Source organism: Ictalurus furcatus, chromosome 10 (genome assembly GCF_023375685.1).
Source record: "Ictalurus furcatus strain D&B chromosome 10, Billie_1.0, whole genome shotgun sequence".
Taxonomy (NCBI): Eukaryota; Metazoa; Chordata; class Actinopteri; order Siluriformes; family Ictaluridae; genus Ictalurus; species Ictalurus furcatus.
The window spans coordinates 27445758-27465082 of NC_071264.1; the positions used below are offsets into that span (position 1 = coordinate 27445758).

General features: G+C 39.2%; 2 protein-coding genes across 2 annotated transcripts; both read left to right on the top strand.

Moving 5' to 3' along the window:
* The first annotated feature begins 7880 nt into the window (after nucleotides 1-7880).
* kcng4b (potassium voltage-gated channel, subfamily G, member 4b) lies at nucleotides 7881-14669 on the top strand. Its single transcript, XM_053633990.1, has 2 exons — nucleotides 7881-8643; nucleotides 13842-14669. The coding sequence occupies exons 1-2, from the start codon at nucleotides 7891-7893 to the stop codon at nucleotides 14667-14669; spliced, it is 1581 nt and encodes a 526-aa protein (XP_053489965.1). The 5' UTR covers nucleotides 7881-7890.
* A 1654-nt stretch (nucleotides 14670-16323) lies between these two features.
* Nucleotides 16324-18588, top strand: LOC128614043 (beta-1,3-galactosyltransferase 1). The gene is made up of 2 exons (XM_053635301.1): nucleotides 16324-16502; nucleotides 16763-18588. The coding sequence occupies exons 1-2, from the start codon at nucleotides 16468-16470 to the stop codon at nucleotides 17862-17864; spliced, it is 1137 nt and encodes a 378-aa protein (XP_053491276.1). The 5' UTR covers nucleotides 16324-16467; the 3' UTR covers nucleotides 17865-18588.
* The last annotated feature ends 737 nt before the right edge of the window (nucleotides 18589-19325 follow it).

Below are 19325 nucleotides of genomic sequence, written 5' to 3' on the forward strand. Positions count from 1 at the left end.
CGGAACACCTGGAGGAAACCCCCGCTGCATGGGGAGAACATGCAAACGCAGCACAAACATGGCAGCGGAGGGAATCAAACCCCCAACCCTTGGCGGTGGGAGGCATCCATCCATCCATCCATCCATCCATTTTTCATAAAGCCCAAGTATTTGGGGAAATGATTATTATATCTGCTTTCGTTTTCATTATCAGAAATGTTCTAAGAAAGAATGTTATTTTGCACATCAGTGCCAGTCACGCCACAACTCTGGCTCACAACTAAGTAACCTCAGACAATACAGTATTTTCTTTCTCCCTGGCTCAATAATCCTGGGTGGTTTGGATCTGGATCAAGTTCATAATCTAAAAAACTTGCTTGACAATAAAGGATCTTAGCTTTCATCTCTTTATCTTATACAAATCTCTAAAAAAAAAAAAAAAAAAACAGTCCGCTCACTTGCATGCTCCATTACAAAGCCATATTTATGGCAGTATCGGCAGTCTGTTTTTATATAAAAGCCCCTGCATCGAGACATTTGAGAAGGATTGTGAGGGTAAGGAAACATTGGCACTCTTGGATGTTGCCCATTGTGTCACAGCATTCTCATGTGTTGGAGTTACTTGATATGGTCCAGGTAGGTTGTCACAGCACATGTAACCTGAGAGCGAGGGCAGGCAATCAGGAAAGGAAATCAGGCCCAAACATAACTAATGGATAAACAAAGATGTCTTTTGTGAACTACAATTGTTCAGTGAAATATGACACTGAGCAAAAAAAAATAAATAAATAATAATTATGCAAAAACAAGCAAAAACAAAAAAGGGTAAAATAGGAGAAAAGTTTAAAATAAACTAATTGTTCATGAATTAAATGTTGCAGTATGTATGAAATACAGTTACGTGTAATATGTGCAGATTGGGGACTGTAGTGAGTATATGGAGACATGCAAAGTCTGAACGTAAAGACATGACAGTACAACACATAGGTTCTCAACTTTGGGGTCATGAAAGGGCCTAAGTTAAGGATGGGAACACAGGCGATTTTTACCAGCCATTATTTTTAGTGTATTTCTATGCATAAATGTATCCAAACCTGATATATGGATAAATCAATTAATACTATTTAATGTTAAATAATTACAGTTCCACTTTAGCCCACAGCACTGCTTCATTCAATATACAGTCCTGTTTATTAAAGTGGCCTTAATAATGAACACTGGCAACACACAGTGCAGCTATTTAAAATATAATTAAGAGTATTTTGGGGGGATATGGTTTGTGAAAAACACTACAAATTAAAATAAATAAATAAAAGAATACAATATTCATGCTATATACTACAGGGTATGCCCACAATCAAAATTAGCACATGGGCTATATTTTAGTGGGTAGCCTGCTGCAGCAGTGCTTTAACAGTCAAATGTGTGTATTTACAGTATATATACACTGTTCAGCCATAACATTAAAACCACTGACAGGTGAAATTAATAACATTGATTATCTTGTTACAATGGCATCTGTCAAGGGGTGGGATATACAGTAGTAGGCAAAAAAGTGAATGGTCAGTTCTTGAAGTTGATGTGTTGGAACTAGGAAAAATGGGGATCTGAGTGATTTTGACAAGGGCCAAATTGTCATTGCTAGATGGCTGGGTCAGAGCATCTCCAAAACAGCAGGTCTTGTGAGGTGTTCCTGGTATGCAGTGGTTAGTACATACCAAAAGTGGTCCAAGGAAGGACAACCGGTGAATCGGTGACAGGGTCATGGGCACCCACGCTCATTGATGCGCGTGGGGAGCGAAGACTAGCCGGTCTACTCCGATCCCACAGAAGAGCTATTGTAGCACAAACTGTTGGCTATGATAGAAAGGTTTCAGAACACACAGTGCATATGCAGCTTGCTGCGTATGGGGTTGCATAAATACAGCCTGGTCAGAATGCTCATGCTGATCCCTGTCCACCGCCAAAAGCGCCTACAATGGGCAGGTGAGCATCGGAACTGGACCGTGGAGCAATGGAAGAAGATGGCCTTGTCTGATGAATCACATTTGTAGACAGCCAGGTGCGATATGGGATGCACTATGGGAAGAAGGCAAGCCGACAGAGGCAGTGTGCTGCTCTGGGCAATGTTCTTCTGGGAGGTCTGGGTCCATTCATGTGGATGTTACTTTGGCACATACCAACTACCTAAACATTGTTGCAGACCGAGTACACTTTCAGCAGGATAATGCGCCCTGCCACACTGCAAAAATTGTTGAGGAATGGTTTGAGGAACATGCCAAATTTTTGGCCTCCAAATTCCCCAGATCGCAATCTGATCGAGCATCTTGGGATGTGCTGGACAAACAAATCTGATCAATCGAGGCCTCACCTCACAACTTACAGGACTTAAAGGATCTGCTGTTAAAGTCTTGATACCAGATACCACAGCACACCTTCTGAGGTCTTGTGGAGTCCATGCCTCGACAGGTCAGAGCTGTTTTGGCAGCACAAGGGGGGCCTACACAATAATGTTATGGCTGATCAGTGTAGCTATTGACTGGCATATATAGTATACTCTGATTGGAGACATTTTGAATTTTGAGATGAAAGCAGATCCACAAATTATAGTACTGGAGCTCAACTCACTTGCTGTTTACATAAACCAAAATTGGACCCTTGACTTTCATTCCCTGGTACTGTATATTCCCCTGAATATTCCAGCCATTAGCAGTGATTTGTATACTGTACAACTGGAGGAACTCCAAATATCCTATACACAGCAAAGGGTCCTGATATGTCACATGTTCACATACTATAATCTGTCCAGAAGAGATAATCTGTCTGTTAATCCCTGATACTCTTTATTCTTTAGAAGCCAAGCAAAATTATACCCAACATATTTCAACATCTATCTAGCGCATCAACTTGAAAGTTCAAATAAAGTAAACAAGTAATTAACCAAATATAAATAGATGAATATTTAGTTAATGACCGTATCCCATTTGTCATTACAGGTGCATATAAAAAAAATAGAATATTATGGAAAAGTTCATTTTTTCCCATAATTGAATTCAAAAAGTGGACCTTTCATATATTCTAGATTCATTAAACATAAAGTGAAATATTTCAAGCCTTCTTTTTTTTATCTTAATCTTGATGATTACGGCTTACAGCTCATGGAAATCAAAAATCCAGTATCTCAAAATATTAGAATACTTTCTTATCCTTAAGGGCATTGTATTAGAGTGGGGATTATTCGGGGAGCTATTTAGCTAAAAGATATTTGCATCTGATACAAATTCTACACCAAAGATAAATGAGATGATAACCATTCACCACCATCCAACTAAATTAATTAAATGCTTCTTCTTTCACAAGAAATAAAGCTAAACTTTCATAAATCCTGATTCCGTTTGGTCCGTATTAAATTATAGCAGATTCTTTTACTATATCACTCCTTGGTTAGTTGGACTTCTATTGTGCCCGAAGTTGTCATTTGACATATCTGACCTCTCATAAGACATTTGCATAAGATTTCCCACCAGTTCTGTCCTGACACCCAAGACACAGTGCTGACTGTGAATTACTATTATCGGATTGTCAAGGACGACTCAAGGCAGAAACGTATATTTATAAAGTCATTTTTCTTTCCTAACTCAGTAAACATGTTTTTCTTTCTATAACATAACATAGCAGTAATTTATATACTTTACAAGTTAAGGAAATCCAAATGTCCATAGGAAAGTGTCCTCAAATGTTACCAGGATTATTGTTAATCCCCAATACCCATTATTCTCCAGATCAGGAGCAAAGCAACATTAGATCTAGAGTATTACCATTACAGTTCCATTATCAAATAAAGTAAACAAGTAATTAAACAAATATACATTATACTTTGATAAACTCTGTTGTTATGCTCTAACTGGAATATTGTTGGATTTTTAAATACTGTACACTTCCTGGTCACTTTTCTGGTTCTCATTGTAGGTTTACAGTTACACTTAATGTCATCTTTTTCTCTAGCTTTGATCAGTTTCAGTTTTATAGTACCACTACATACAGTCATGTGAAAAAATAAGTACACCCCATGGCAACTCTTGGCTTTTTTTTGACATATTTGGACAAGCAAACATTTGATCCTCTTTGAAACAGTGCCTATTAATAAATCTGATACACTCTCTCAAATGACACATAAAATAGACATTTTGTAGTAATTTTCAGAATTTAAATGAGCAAAAAACAGATCGCTCACATGGAAAAAGTAAGTACACCCTTACATTTATCGCACCTTCAAATCCATAAAATTAGAATTAGGTGTTCACGATTAGGTGTCAGTGATCAGAACCTGCTTAGTGAGTGCAGGTGGAACCTGTTTTATTTATACCCCTCTCACATCTAGTGTCTGGTGTTCCCTTTTATTATTGAGGTGTGTGGTGTCATCATGCCGTCCCGGCAAATTCATCCCAAGAGCAGACCGTCTGATACAAAAAGAAGTCTCGAAGAACTCTGGAGGGGACGGTGTGGTGGGTCAGTTCTACTGATTTGGACAACAGGATATTGACAGCACCGACTCCTTAGTGGGCTGGCTCCCCCCGCGGGGTTTGGAGAGGGTTTTTTTCTAAAGAGATTGTCCAGTTGGTTGGCCCTCCCCGGTGGAGTTGGAGGGTGACATGTAGGCCACATGCATGCTGGTCTCAGTCATGAAGATGCATCAGAATGCTGGGTCCTGGCTGCAGTGCCCTACTGTCCTGCACTAATGTCCTACTCCGATTCCCCCCGAATGGTGGCCCGTCCCCGTATCTCCCCGGTATGCCTCCTCCCTCTGTTTATTTATTTATTCATTCTTTTACTTTTTCTTTTTTTTATTTTATCTTATTTTTTTCCCCCCGTAGTTTATTATATTATATATACATTTTTTATGTATATAAAAAATATATATATATATATTTTTTTTTCTTTTTTCTCCCCTCCCTTTATTCTACAGCTGGCCTTACATATATATTTACATACATACTGAATAGAGATGTACACACACAACACAACCTCACACCTACATGTCACATAATCACATGCAATACCGTTTTTTTTTTGTTTTTGGATTATTATTTTGTTTGTCCTGTATTTATGTTGTTGTACACACAAACTTTATTCTAATAATAAAAATACATTGTAAAAAAAAGATACAGAAAAAAAAGAAGTCTCCAAGAACCCTAAAATTTCATCACAGGATCTGTTAGTAGGTCTTGCAATTGTTAGTGTCATAGTGCGTGCTTCTACAATCAGAAAGAGATTTCACAAATTTGACCTGTGTGGGAGGCGTGCCAAGAAAAAGCCTTTGCAAGACTACAGTTTACCAATGAGCACATAGGCAAAGACAAGGCCTTTTGGAATAATGTGCTCTGGACAGATGAATCAAAGATAGAGTTGTTTGACCACAGTAACAGCAGACATGTTTGGCGCAGACCAAAGACAGCTTTTCAGGAGAAGCACCAACCAACTGTGAAGCACGGTGGTGGAAATGTTATGGTTTGGGGTTGCATTACTGCCTCAGGGACTGGACAGCTTGCATTCATTGATTTAATGTGGTGGACTTAATTTTTCATGTGAATGTAATTTAAAGGGAGAAAAAAAGGTTGTTAGAAGATATTGCTTTTGTCGCTTGGGTCCCATTAGAAGGAATTAAATACAAAGTTCTTCTGATTTGTAGCCTTCACCCTATGAGGAAACATTTCTATCTTGGTTTGTGTGGTTTTGATGGTTGCATGAGAGCTCAGTGGATGGTTGGATGAGCATGAAAATTATGAAAATAATATGCTATGACCTTTCGGTCACCAGATCTTAACGCTGTGAACACCTATATGAGAGATTATAAAGAATAGCATTCATTGCTCCAGTAGCAATCTATAGACATGTAGAATCCCTACCAAGGTAAACTGAAGCTTTTCTAGTGGCTTGTAGTTACTCCCAATCTATGTTGGGTTTGCATTTACTTTATCACTATGCATAGAGTATACAGTATACTATACACACACACGCACACTATATATATATATATATATATATATATATATATATATATATATATATATATATATATATATATATATATATATATATAGTGTGTGTGTGTGTGTGTGTGTGTGTGTGTGTGTAGGCCTATAATATAAGATATAATATCAAACAAAGTATATCGTTTTAATAAAAAAAAAAATTGTAAAACAATACAATTAGGAAACAAAATATTAAGTTGCCTCATTGAAAACTGATTTTAAGCACTTTTAAAACATTTTATCACACAAAGACATTTGAGCACACACACACACACGCGCGCGCAGGACTGATAAAACACATCATCGGTCTTATTCCGTGGCTTGAAGAGAGTGTGTGTATATATATATATATATATATATATATATATATATATATATATATATATATATATATATATATATATATTTTATCATTATTTTTTTTTTCTCCCCGGGTTTACCAAGGCCTTCCTGCTGATGTTGATGGGATTGGCGGATTACTTCTTGCATCGTGAACAGAAACACCAGGAGTCAGCACGCGCTGTGGCGCATGAACACACCGGCGTTTAACTGCAGCAGCTCGGAGATGCTGCACAGCAGCGCGCGCGGCTCCACTTATTAACGCGTTTGACGGGACAGGAACTGTGTCTCCAGCCAGCCAAGAGAGTATTTATAACAAGAATGTGAACTGTTATGAGTGATGGAAGTCTAAAATCTCTTCTTCGTTATTCGATGTTGGAAGTGAGTGATGGTGCGCTCGTGCTGAGGAGTGACGTTTTTTGGGAGGAAAGCGCACCATATAAGTACATCAGGTAAGTGCCAAAGAGAGCGGTTGTATTTAGAGGGGTTTTGGAGAGAGGTGGGAGGTTGGACGGGCTGTGTGGTGGTGGAGATATTTGAATAAACAAATTTGGGGGAAAGAAACAAATATGAGATTAAACTGATTAATTTTTTTCCATATATAGCTTCCAGTTGTGTAAACAGTTCCGCCTGTTTTGCTGTGGTGATGGAAAAAACTATCCCCAAAGATTACTCCTGGTAGTTACTGAACACTCTCTCTCTCTCTCTCTCTCTCTCTCTCTCTCTCTCTCTCTCTGGTGCCTTGCCAACAGTTTTATGGATCCGTTTGGGAATGGTTTCATATCAAAAAGTTTTTTTGTCCACACTAAAAAAGCAGAGACAATAACACTTGCCCAACCCAATAGATGGGGCTGTAATAGAATATTGCTCTTAGTCCCAAAGACCCTTCAGTTTCATATTGTGTTTTGCATACATTAAATACACTGTTTATTAGGAACAGATGTACACCTGCTCATTCACGCAGTTATCCAATCAGCCAGTTATCCAATCATTTGGGAACAGCACGATGCATTAAATCATGCATATACAGTACAGGTTAAGCACTTCAGTTGATGTGCACATCTGATATTAGAATGGGGATACAATGTGATCTTAGAGACTTTGACAGTAGCATGGTTTTTGGTGCCAGATGGACTGGTTTAAGAATGTTTCTAAAACTGCTGATCTCCTGGGATTTTCATGCACAACAGTTTCTAGAGTTTACACAGCATGGTGCGGAAGGATGTTTTAAAAAATATATATATAATTGATTGGCTGGTGGATGATTGCATGAATGAGGTGTACAGGTTTTCCTAATAAAGAGTGTATTTAATGCATGCAAAAATGCAATATGAAGAATATTGCTTAATATATAATATATATTAATATATAATATATAAATATTATATATTATTGCACTGTGACTATGCGTTTATTGTTCTCTGCTCTCTATTTCTCTTAATTATGTTTCTTTTCATTACAGATTCCCTCTTTATCAACTTTATTCACCATAAACACAGCTTCCACTGCAGCCCCTGCACTCGTATGGCCTGATGCCATCATGCCTATCCTCAGCAATACGAATGACTTTAGCAATTTCTCCATCAGCACAGATGACAGCAGCCTTGACCGTTTTTTTACCGAGATCCCTGAGACTGAGACCGTTAAAGGAGTGTACTTTCAGCGAGCCCAGCTACTACGTGACCCCTCTGCAATCGCAAATGTCGACCACAGCAAACTGGCCCTCGTGAATGTTGGCGGGGATCGTTACACTTTTGCCTGGAGCACGCTGGATGACTTCCCACTCTCCCGTTTGGGCCAGCTACGTCACTGCAGCAGTCCCGAAGACATCTCCCGGCTGTGTGACGACTACGACGAGGTGAGCCATGAGTTCTTCTTCGATCGCAGTGCCACTGCCTTCCGCGTCATCCTCAACTTCCTGGCGGCGGGCAAGCTGAGACTGCTAAGGCAGGCGTGTGCGGTTTTTCTCTCAGACGAGCTTGCTTACTGGGGTATTGAGTCCACTGGGATGGAGCGCTGCTGCAGACGTGCTATGATCACCGCCGTGGAGGAGGTGGCTGAGAAGAAGCGGAAAGAGGAGGCTAGGAGGCAGAAGAGGCTGATGAAACAACCAACACAAGAGAAGGAGGAAGGGTGCCGTGGCGTCTTCAGCCGCCTCAGGGACATGGTGGATAACCCGCACTCTGGCTGGCTGGGAAAGAGCTTTGCCTGTGTCTCGGTGGCTATGATTGCTGTGACCGTGGTCAGCTTGTGCATCAGCACCATGCCTGATCTCAGAGAGGAAGAGAGCCGAGTAGGTGTATCAATAGGTCACAAGTTTAGTAGTAACAAGTACAATTGTATTGCCATTACAATAGTAAATAGCAGCAAGGGTGGAAAAAGTGCAGAGAAACATATCTACATTTAAACATACTCAAGTGTTCAAGAGTAAAAAGTAAGTGTTTTTAACCAATCAAAAGTTCGCTAAGAAGTCAGTCATAAGGAAAATATTCTGTTAACTCAGACAAATCTAGAATTTGGCTTGCTGTTAAGCTAACGTCTAATAACTCTTTTGAAATGAATGTTAAGGCATATAAGCAACAAAAACAAAACCTCTCTAGGTAGCAAATTTAACAAGCTAATTTACAAAACCTAACTACCTAGCTAATTTCACAAGCTAAATTACAAAAACTAACTAGCCAGGGGTGTAGGAGCGATTTTGATTGGGGGGGCTGAAATTCTGTCGGGGTTGAAGGGCCATGCAGTGACAGAAGGTTGAGAATACTCACTCTGGGGAGGGGAGATTATAAAGACTCGGGTGCACAGTCAGAAAGACGGAGTGTAATATAACTAGAACAAAAACTACTACATACCATAATGTAGCTAGCCACAGTACACAGTACAGTGCAGACATGGGTGCCATCCTGTGAGGATTGCTGTTTCTGTTGGTAGGTTGAAGCTATGAGTATGAGTTGGAGGCTATTTTGCTATAGAAAAAACATTCTATTGTCCAGTTTTCTTGCTGAATGACAGTGTGACCTACTATGGCAGTTCTTGATGCAGCAGCACTGCCCTACCATGGCAATGTTTTCCAGAATAATGACAGAAAATTAAAACATGAGTCTCCAACTCACCAACAGTGGGAGCGATCCTCACATGATGGCGCCCCATCCAAAACATCCAACACGGTGTGGCGTGAACTAGCTGACTAAGTGGTAGCTATCCACACAACTTACAAGCTCGTCCTCCTCAGTCGTTTCTACTCCTGTGACCTGCTGTTCATCCTCCTCTGTCCTCTTCCTCTTAAAATATTGTAGTATGCTCAACTCTGTGTAAACATTTTGACTAGCATTACCATTAAATCGTTTACGGTCACGTAGAAATGGCGCATACACACAATTTTGGTGTGCGCGCTAGCTTGCAAACTTGAGCATATTTGACAGTTTTATAGGTTACATAATTATTTCGATAGCAAAATTGTCATCGAAACCAGCAAACAATCAGCAATTTCATGGGCTGAAATAGCTACGATATCCTACCTCAAATACACAGTGGTAAATCTTCTGTCTATACGGTAGTGTGCTCCAGAGCATCTGAATGCTGTGTCATAACCACAGGACGCGAGTTTTTTTCCCCACGGATGGTCACGGAATATTTGAATCATCTCCAAATCATTGTGTAAGAGTAGCCACCCACCTCTCTGAAAATATATACCAGGTTTTGCTTGTTACCTTGCAGTAACAGACACTTTGCTCTCGTCAAGCTTGGCAACAGGTAAAGGGTTCAGCAAGCCCTAGCTACTCAAGTCTGACCCCCACGCTTATTATAGCGGAAGTTAGCTTTTTAAAAAAATGTATTATGTTTCTAAAAGTTGCAGAATGGATTAATTTGCAGACTGTCCGATTCGGAAATCCTCGGAGACAGGCAGGCAATACAAAATAAAATTTGAGATTAGGAAAAAATGGGATGGGGGGTGTTGTTGGACAGGACATGTAACCATCTAGCTAATTTAACAAGCTAATTTACAAAATGTATCTAGCTAGCTAATTTAATTAACAAGCTAATTTAACTAGCTAAGTTACAAACCTATTAGCTGACCTACCAAACATAAAGTTAACTTAACATACCTCTTTAGATTTGATGGTGAATTTTAAAGGCTGTTTTTTTTTTTAAATTTATTTTTAATTTTTATTTTTTAACATGGGAGGCAAATGAGACACGGATTGGTAACTTTGGAGTACTGTAAGCAGGGACGTGCAGAAGAGGGTGTTCTGGGGTTTATTAAAAGTGCCCCTCTCAACATTAATTAATAAACAATTATATTATGTAAAAGGCATTTGAATTCAAATTAACACGAGAGCGTGCACAAAACAGGAACAAAATAATCACAAGAAAGTCTGAGAATTTTCCTATTTATTTGTCCGACTCGAGTCTGCAGTCTGATAGTCTCGTTGCATGCTGAAATCACTAGCTCGTCTGCTAACTTTTTCATAATATTAGCAGCGTTTTATATGCTTGTCGCCGGTAGTTTTCAAATTGATTGAGAGGGAATGTATTGGTAAGTACTAGCTACTCAAGTTCGTTATATTTCCAGACATGCAAGTAACCTTGTTAGATTATATGTAAGTTATATAGTCAGTAAAGGCACGATGCCAAAGAGACAGAGACAGCAGAAAATTAAAGAACAACTGAAGAAGGAGGCAGCAAAAGGGACAGCTTCCTTATCAACATGGGTGAAAAAAGGTGAGCTGATATGAGACACATAGTTGCAAAGATAGTTGTAAAAAAGGCATCATATGTTTACAGCGAGTGATAGTCGGTGTTACACGGTGTTCTGTTCGGCTATACACAGATTACCCTTGCCCCTCCCCCTGCGGCACCGCCTCACTGGCATCTTCAGTTTTTCTGCTGTCTCTGTCTGTTTGGCATCGTGCCTTTACTGACTATATAACATACATATAATCTAACAAGGTTACTTGCATGTCTGGAAATATAAGAAACTTGAGTAGCTAGTACTTACCAATACATTAAATTCAATTCAATTTTATTTGTATAGCACTTTTAACAATGGACATTGTCTTAAAGCAGCTTTACAATCCACTCTCAATCAGTTTGAAAACTACCGGCGATAAGCATATAAAATGCTGCTAATATTACGAAAAGGTTAGCAGACGAGCAAGTTGGTGCATGGAAGTATAATACTGCCAAATGTCCTCAAGGCAAAATGGCATGTTGAATTGCATAAATTGAATAAAGATATATTGCAATAACAATACTTGAATTTTTCTGCCCAGCAATTTGACACAAATTGGATAGAGAAAAAAAAAAAAACCACAGTAATAACAGTACTTGAATTAGTTTCCTCTGCAGTTCATTGGGTTTGTATATTTTGATTGAAAACAAAATTCCAGCATTCAAAATTCAAAGCACACATATTCACCTTCCTAAAATACAGTTCCAAAATATTCAGTTGTTAAAATACCACCTTCATTATTCGTCAGGTAATATTTTAACACATTATTTTTCAACCTCATGAATTCGGACTGCAAAAATTCAGGTCTTAAAATCCGGGTCTCACAGGAAGTACAATGGGTTGCAGATACATTTGTAACGTTACTCTGGGCCGGCCACAAACTCTGGTGGTTGTGTGAGTAGTGGTGGGATTGTGCAGACAAACCTCAAGAGAAGATGAGCGGACTGAACCTTGCGGACTGGCATAAAGTTGGCTGACGTTGGACGTTCGATATTCACAGATATGCGCAAATTAAGGGACCGTCTCTAAAGTTACATATGACATTGTTAAACACGTTTCTAACTTCAATAGCATTTGAAGGGAATGACTTGGTCATAAAACCAACTGGAAAGTGTTCATCTAGGTGTCAGCTATAACGCACACCTATCAAAAACTTTAAAAGGTGTGCATCATACCTGACACATACAGGAACACTTTCCAGTGTGACGGTTTTGTGACTGTAAGTCATTCTCTTCAAATGCTATTGAGCTTTAAACTATATATATATATATATATATATATATATATATATATATATATATATATATATATATATATATATATATATATATATATTGTGTATATGTCCATACGGTATAAAAACAATGCAATATTTAGATATGATTTGACAGTTTATTTAATTAAATATCAAAAATCTAAAAGGTGAGCGTTATAGCTGACACCTAGATGAACACTTTACAGTTGGTTTTATGACCAAGTCATTCCCTTCAAATGCTATTGAAGTTAGAAACGTGTATACCAATGTCGTATGTAACTTTAGAGACGGTCCCTTAAGCCAACTTCATGCCAGTCCGCTAGGTTCATAAATTTCAACACATAAATAACGTGTTGAAATATTACCTGACGAAGAATGAAGATGGTATTTGAACAATTGAATATTTTGGAACTGTATTTTAGGAAGGTGAATACGTGTGCATTGAATTTTGAATGCTGGAATTTTATTTTCAGTCAAAATATACAAACCCAGTGAATTGCAGAGGAAACTAATTCAAGCACTGTTATTGCTGTGTTTTGTTTTGTTTTTCAATTTGTGTCAAATTGCTGGGCAGAAAAATGCAGGTATTGTTATTGCGATATGTTTTCATTCGATTTATGTAATTCAACATACCATTTTGCCTTGGAGACATTTGGCACTATTATACTTCCATATGTAGTGGTCTCAGCATACCTGTCTGCCTGTTGAAGCAAGACGCATCGCGATTACATCATGACAACGAGACTATCTGACTGCAGACTGGAGTCGGATAAAATAAATAAGAACATTCTCAGACTTTCTTGCGATTAATTTGCTCCTGTTTTGTGCATGCTCTCGAGTTAATTTGAATTCACCAAATACATAATATAATTGTTTATTAATTAATGTTGAGAGGGGCACTTTTAAATAACGTAGAAAAAGAGCAGGGGCTCGAGCCCCCAGAGCCCCCCGTACAGCCCTGCTTGTAAGGAGTAAAAAGCAAGGGTTGTTTTTTTTCACTACGCAAGGTAGCATTTGGTTTCTTGCCAAATGTAATGACATGAACCTACATTTACTTGTAGACAATTGTAGGTTTAATCTTTTTCTACTGCATCTGTTGTGTGCGTGTGTGTGCATGTGCATGTGCATGTGTGTGCGTGCATGTGTGTGTGTGTGTGTGATTTCCCCAGACGAGAACTGACATGTTTCCTTGTACAAAGAATGCAACAAAAAATCCTGCTGACAGTAACCTCAGCGATGTAAGATGTCTAAGAGCAGGAGTTCCAACAATAAGCATTTAAAATATGTGAATACATAACATGTATTTAAAACTATTACATTTCAACTTAAATAATAAAAAATGTCGGACTGACAGAGAGATGAGAGAAAGGCTGATCAAAACTGCTCTAACCAAAGCACGAATGTAAAAGTTATTCTAGTTGTTGAATGCTTTTAGGAAACGTTTTGCAGTATCTGTGAGTGATACAGGTGTGCTAAATGAAGGCTTAACCTTCTTCACAAACAGGGTGAATGTTCGCAGAGTTGTCAAGAGATATTCATCGTGGAGACCGTGTGCGTGGTCTGGTTTACCCTCGAGCTCGCGCTACGCTTCCTGCAGGCCCGTAACAAGCTAGAATTTGCACGTGGGCCACTCAACATCATTGATGCCATGGCCATTCTGCCGTACTACATTTCCCTGCTGGTGGATGAGAGAGATCTGAGGCTGAGAGATCATACAAATGTTGGTGGAGGGTATTTGGATAAGCTGGGTCTGATTCTGAGGCTCATGCGTGCCCTGCGCATCCTGTACGTCATGCGGCTGGCGAGGCACTCGCTGGGTTTGCAGACTCTCGGTCTGACGGTGCAGAGGAGCATGCATGATTTCGGTCTTCTTCTACTTTTTGTGTGCGTGGCTGTCACATTGTTCTCGCCTATCATACACTTGGCTGAGAGCGAGCGCCACGGCTTCAGCAGCGTCCCTGCCTGCTATTGGTGGGCCATCATCTCTATGACCACGGTGGGTTACGGTGACATGGTCCCACGTACCATCCCTGGCCAGGTGGTGGCCTTCAGCGGCATCCTGAGCGGCATCCTCATCATGGCCTTCCCAGCTACATCGATTTTCCACGTGTTCTCACGCTCCTACCGTGAGCTGAGACAGGAAAATGAAATGATACGCAAAGATGAAAGAGTGGCCTTATTGGCCACGGAGGACGTCTGGATAGAATCAGAGAGGAACTCGTACTGTTGGATGCGTGAATATCCCAACAAACTCCATGAGGGTGAGAATGTGGATAGGTCTAAAAAACCTGTTTTATTACCCACAGCGTGCTCGGACTTGCTCGGACCATAAATGCTGAAACTAGTGAGAATGGGGTTAGCACTAGCACTTGTTATGGTGTTCCTGGTGAGTGAATATTTGCGCACCAAAAACAGGAGCCTCAGGGGAGGAGTTTTGGCTTTAAACATGTCTGTTTTTTGTTTGTTCTTGGCCTCATTTGCATATCATGACTTCTTAATGTTATGTAATGTAATGCTTATCTCCTTATATGTCTAAAATATTCTGACTGCACGTTTCAGAAAGAACTACTGCAACAATGTCATTGAATATTGGTAGACTGGTAAGAGTAACACAACAACTGCGATTTAGGATTAGACCATGCATTCTGCTTTTGGTTTATCACAGACATAATCTTCTTGAACTGAATTAACCTGAATTGTACCTTGGGCATGTATAGGTTTAATTTTCTACAACATCTGTCACAAAGCATCATTGCTGTCTGGCTTTCAGGGAGGATAAAAAAAAAAAATCACATATTTTGCAAATGATTCCCATTCATTTCTAAATATACCCTGCCTTTTAATTTAAATCTACTACGATTCATCTACAGATGTCTTCTAGATAAGATTATTGTCACAAATTATTATCGTAACTGTTATGATTATATGATCCCTTGATGTTATTCTTCCACTGGGCATTGTATAGCTATCTAATTACGTAAGTAATGCTTTTGCACAATACTCTCTTGAGGAGTTGCCTTAATGCGTAAGTTAATTCCTGCGCTTGATAAGTACTGGCAAATAAAAGGGACTCTTATTCTGCTTATGTTTTACTTTAATGCTCATCCACCACATTCCAGTTTTATTTAATGAACAGTGAGTTCCAGGTTTGATGCATTGATTTAACAGCAGAAATAAAAGGAAAACAAAAAATCAATAAAAGACAAAAGAAGAGAGATTTCAGTTTCATGCGGTTTTTGTCATACTACACTATCAGATATTATTTCAAAATGAAGTAATCTGAGATGAAGCCTCAATGAAGTATATTTAAAAACAATAAACTGTGACATCGGTTTCATGGAAGAACATAGATCCTTTGTGCTATCTGCTTGTATGTTTTGTACTTTGTACTGTCATAAACTACACACACACACACACAGTTTTGTTCTTGGAATTATTAAAGTACTTCCATTACACCTTTACATTTGGAGTAAAAAAATGTTGGAGTATTTTTTTATATTCTCCCAGGCTCATCATTTATAACTCTCATTCTAATCTGTTAATACAGCACCGTTAGCAACCTTAGCAAATAAAATTTCCTTGTTCAGCCGCAGGGTGGGCAAGTCAAAACCATGTATTTCCAGTGTTTCAGGTAAGTGGGCTGCCACATGTCACACCTCTCAGATATTCCATCCTTTGTTTACCTTTTTCAGTTAGCGGTTTCAAGTTTCATGAAGACTCAGAGATTATGAAGACTCCTTCTCTGCTAAGCCATGGCTATGCCCTTTGGAAACTACTTGAGATATCACTATAATTACAGAGTACAAATTACACCTTGGAAACAGCACCTCCCACATCTGACACCTGAGCGCTTTAGACGAACTGCCTTTTGCGAGGCATGAGAAGTTTTCTTTGGAAGTTCTTTGCTTTGGAATTAAGGGATTTCATTATAATCCTCCCTACCACCTATGCCTGAGCTGTGAAACTAGGAACACATGGACCGGGGGTGTGGCCAAATGAGGGACGCAGGTAACTTTTCAGTGTTTTACGGCCGTTTCTTTCTGTGGTAGCGCAAAAGCTTTCACTTGCATGAGGGCGCAAAACGGGCCAGATGACAGGAAATAAACCGGCACTGTAGCAACGAGGGAAAAATGGAGAATGGCACCAGTAAAAGTGGAGAAAAAAGGTACAGAATTTATCCTTACTCTATCCTTACTCTGTTAGGCTTGAATTATGATGGATGTGATCATTTGTATGCACACCTGTGTATGCACAGTTGAAAAGAACAGCATGCAGTGTTTGATATATAGCTAATAGTACTGCTAATGAAATGGAGTGAAACACTGATTAAGAAATCTCTTTAATTGTTTAATTGATTAACAAAGTCACCAACTAATAAACATGAAGTGTAATAAAACCATCATTGTAAACTATTTCAATTTTCAGCCCAGATCTCCTGGAAGTAACATCCGAATGTCGGTGTTCTCGTCTCCGAGCTGGCTTCCTTATACTTGTTGTCTCAGCTGTATTACTCTTCTACAACATGAACATACCTAAAGTGTCTAAAGTTTGGTCTGAGACAGTTCAGAAGATATACAACAGTAAATACAACACTGCAAAAGCAGTTTCAAATGTTACCACCAATACATCTGCTCAACAATGGACAACAATGGTCTCGCCTTCTGCATTACCAGGTGAACAGTGTACACCTGAAACTTCATACCTCGTGGCATATCCCTGTAAATATCATTACATTCTAAATGAATCAGAGAGGTGTCAGAATGTCAAGCCCTTCTTGGTCTTGATGGTACCTGTGGCACCGAACAACCGGGCAGCTCGGGATGCCATCCGCACCACCTGGGGGTCTGAGAAGATGGTTATGGATAAAAATGTGAGCCTTTTCTTTCTGCTTGGTCAGCCTGGACATGAAGGTAGAGAGGAGCTCCAGCAGAAGATCTTGCAGGAGAGCGAGGAACACCATGACATCATTCAGAGTGATTTCCTGGACAGCTATAAAAATCTCACCATCAAAACTATCGTGCTTATGGAATGGCTGACAGCCTACTGCCAAAATGCTGCCTATGCCATGAAGATCGACGCCGATATGTTCCTAAATGTGAACGCTTTAGTGAATATGCTTCTCCAGGCGCCCAGGGAGAACTATATGACGGGACTTGTGGCCAGTGGAGCTATCGTTCTCAGAGACCCTAGATCCAAATGGTATCTGCCAAAAGATGTGTTTCCTGAAGACTTTTATCCACCTTACGCTCTGGGCTTGGGTTACGTGTTCTCCTTGGACCTTCCGGACAAGCTCATTGAAGGGTCGAAACATGTCAAAGCCGTCTACATTGAAGACGTATTTTTAGGAATGTGCATGCGGTATGTGGGAATACCTTACACCGTTCAAGCTGACCAGAGCCTCTTCAATGTCTTCCCTGTTCCTTACAACCGCTGTCGCTACTCAAAACTCATTGCTACAACAACACATAGCCTACAGGATCAAGTTAACGCTTGGAAAGACCTTAAGAGACCAGAACCTCCTTGTTAACCTTGGATGAGTATATAAAATGTTTTAGAAAGTCTGTATGGACAAATTGAGATGTGCTATATGAAGATGAAAGTGTGAGGAATAGTGACCTTATGAAAGTATATAGAAGCAACATATTTTTAGGGTTTGTGTAAGAAAGGAAATACGTGAAGGTGTAAAATTGGAATACAGCCATTATTTGAGTATACTTCAGGACACTTGAGAAGGTGTATTAATATTTTTTTATATGTGAACCTTTGATCTAATATACAGAATGCATTCTTTATTTTGACTGGTGCCGCTCCGAGAGATGTCTGATCAGTTGGTGTTTCGATGGTGGTCGTAGAGAGCGCCGTCTAATACGTTGCTCCAAAATCTCCCATAGTGTACAATTAAGTTCGATTAGGTGAGTGTGAAGGCCACGGCATATCGTAGTATAGCATGTGAGTTATCCTGGGAGAGACCATCAGGATATAAATGTTTCATCATAGGATAAAGGTGAAATGTCAGAAGAACTTTGTATCGACCTGCAGTGAGAATAAGTGGATGAATGGACTCAAATGAACTCACACCTGGGAAATAAATAAATGCCCCTCACACCACAACAGAGCTGCTGTTTTGTCCTTTAACTTAATTTGCCACGTGTCATGGTAGTTTTTGATTTTTGATTTTTTTTTTATTAAAGACTTTGTGAGTACTGTTAAAGATTACCATGAAGCAATAAAAAAGCTCAGGATTTTACATATGCAAATTGTCCAGTATAAATTTATATTTTGTATAAAAATTTACTTGCTACATTGAACATTTTATTTCATTCCAAAGACATCAAATCAGCACCAGAAGAAATGTTGGCTCTCTTGACAGGTTAATGTTGGGAACCCTGGCGGAATTTTGTGACTGTGTGAAATAAGAAATAAGCTGCTTTATTTCATTGTATTTATTTATTAACCAACTACATTACTGAGAAATATAAACATTTTTGAAATGTTTTTACCGGGCGTGCACCTAAATGAAAATCTTTAACCAGCTTCGGCAAATATTTTATTGAGGTGTGACAGCAGGAATGATGACGGTCTCTGTGGTGACATCATCACAGCCGCGCTACTCTGAACGCACTATGTGGACTGTTTATGTTCATGCTTTTTTATTTTAGATTTTAGTTCCTGTTTATGTATTTCCTCAAACCCCTTTGCACACCTAGGTTCATGTTTCCTTCGAAACGGTAGTTATGCTAAATTCAGCACAGGACCACAGATTTAGCTGTGTTTGGGTATATTCATGGATAGGTGCACATATCCACAGATATCAAAACTGGCTACTTCACACTCGGTCAGATATTAGCATTCAATCCTGTGTTAATCACTCAGAGACATGTTTGTTATCAGAAGGTATATATTTATCCAAGTCAATTACCGTTTAAATCTCTGTATAATTATTTTGTTTGAAGAAGATACTTTAAGGCCTTGGTTGATTCGGGTTCTA